At 44.2% G+C, this 593-nt stretch overlaps 1 protein-coding gene across 1 annotated transcript in view; it reads left to right on the top strand.

The window, feature by feature from the left end:
• Positions 1-593, top strand: part of UPF3B (UPF3 regulator of nonsense transcripts homolog B (yeast)) — a gene marked incomplete at its 5' end in the record, with an annotated part of 15915 nt that overhangs the window by 13490 nt on the left and 1832 nt on the right. The window contains 2 exon segments of the mRNA XM_010856971.1: positions 43-126; positions 242-589. Of these exon segments, the coding sequence (XP_010855273.1) occupies positions 43-126; positions 242-589 (432 nt within the window).

Genomic DNA, 593 nt, shown 5'->3' with positions numbered 1-593 from the left:
GCTCTTGGGTACATTTGTTTTCGACCTGTTTCTGGCTGCTAGTTTTACTGCTGCATTCTGGACTTGTACGTGAATCAAGATACTGGGTTTTATGAGGGGTATGGGGATGAGGAGGACAGGTTTCAAGTATTTTAGTATCTTAATCTGGTTGAATGACTTTTGGGTGTTTTTTCCCAAATTGCTTTTCAAAATACTAGTATTTTTTTTTTAATGCTGCTCCGAAAGTTCAACCTCATTGTAGTGGCCAAGGCAGGATCAGAGTATTCCTGCCTTTGTGATTAGAAGAGCTTCAAGGGTGCATTCTCAGATTTGTTTTTCGTGCAGACCTGAAGATGAGAGTGGCAGAGAATACAGGGAGAGGGAGCGGGATTATGATCGAGACCAAGAGCGCATCCTGCGGGAGAGAGAGAGGCTGAAGCGGCAGGAAGAAGAGCGCCGCAGGCAGAAGGAGCGCTATGAGAAAGAGAAGGCTTTCAAGAGAAAGGAAGAAGAAATGAAGAAGGAGAAAGAAACACTTCGGGATAAAGGAAAGAAGCCTGAAAGTACAGAGCCAGTAGGCAGCTCAGAAAAAACTGAAAAGAAAGAAGAAGTGG

The sequence above is a fragment of the Bison bison genome, unplaced genomic scaffold, assembly GCF_000754665.1.
Source record: "Bison bison bison isolate TAMUID 2011002044 unplaced genomic scaffold, Bison_UMD1.0 scf7180017864375, whole genome shotgun sequence".
Classification (NCBI taxonomy): Eukaryota; Metazoa; Chordata; class Mammalia; order Artiodactyla; family Bovidae; genus Bison; species Bison bison.
This window is presented reverse-complemented; position numbering and strand designations above follow the sequence as displayed.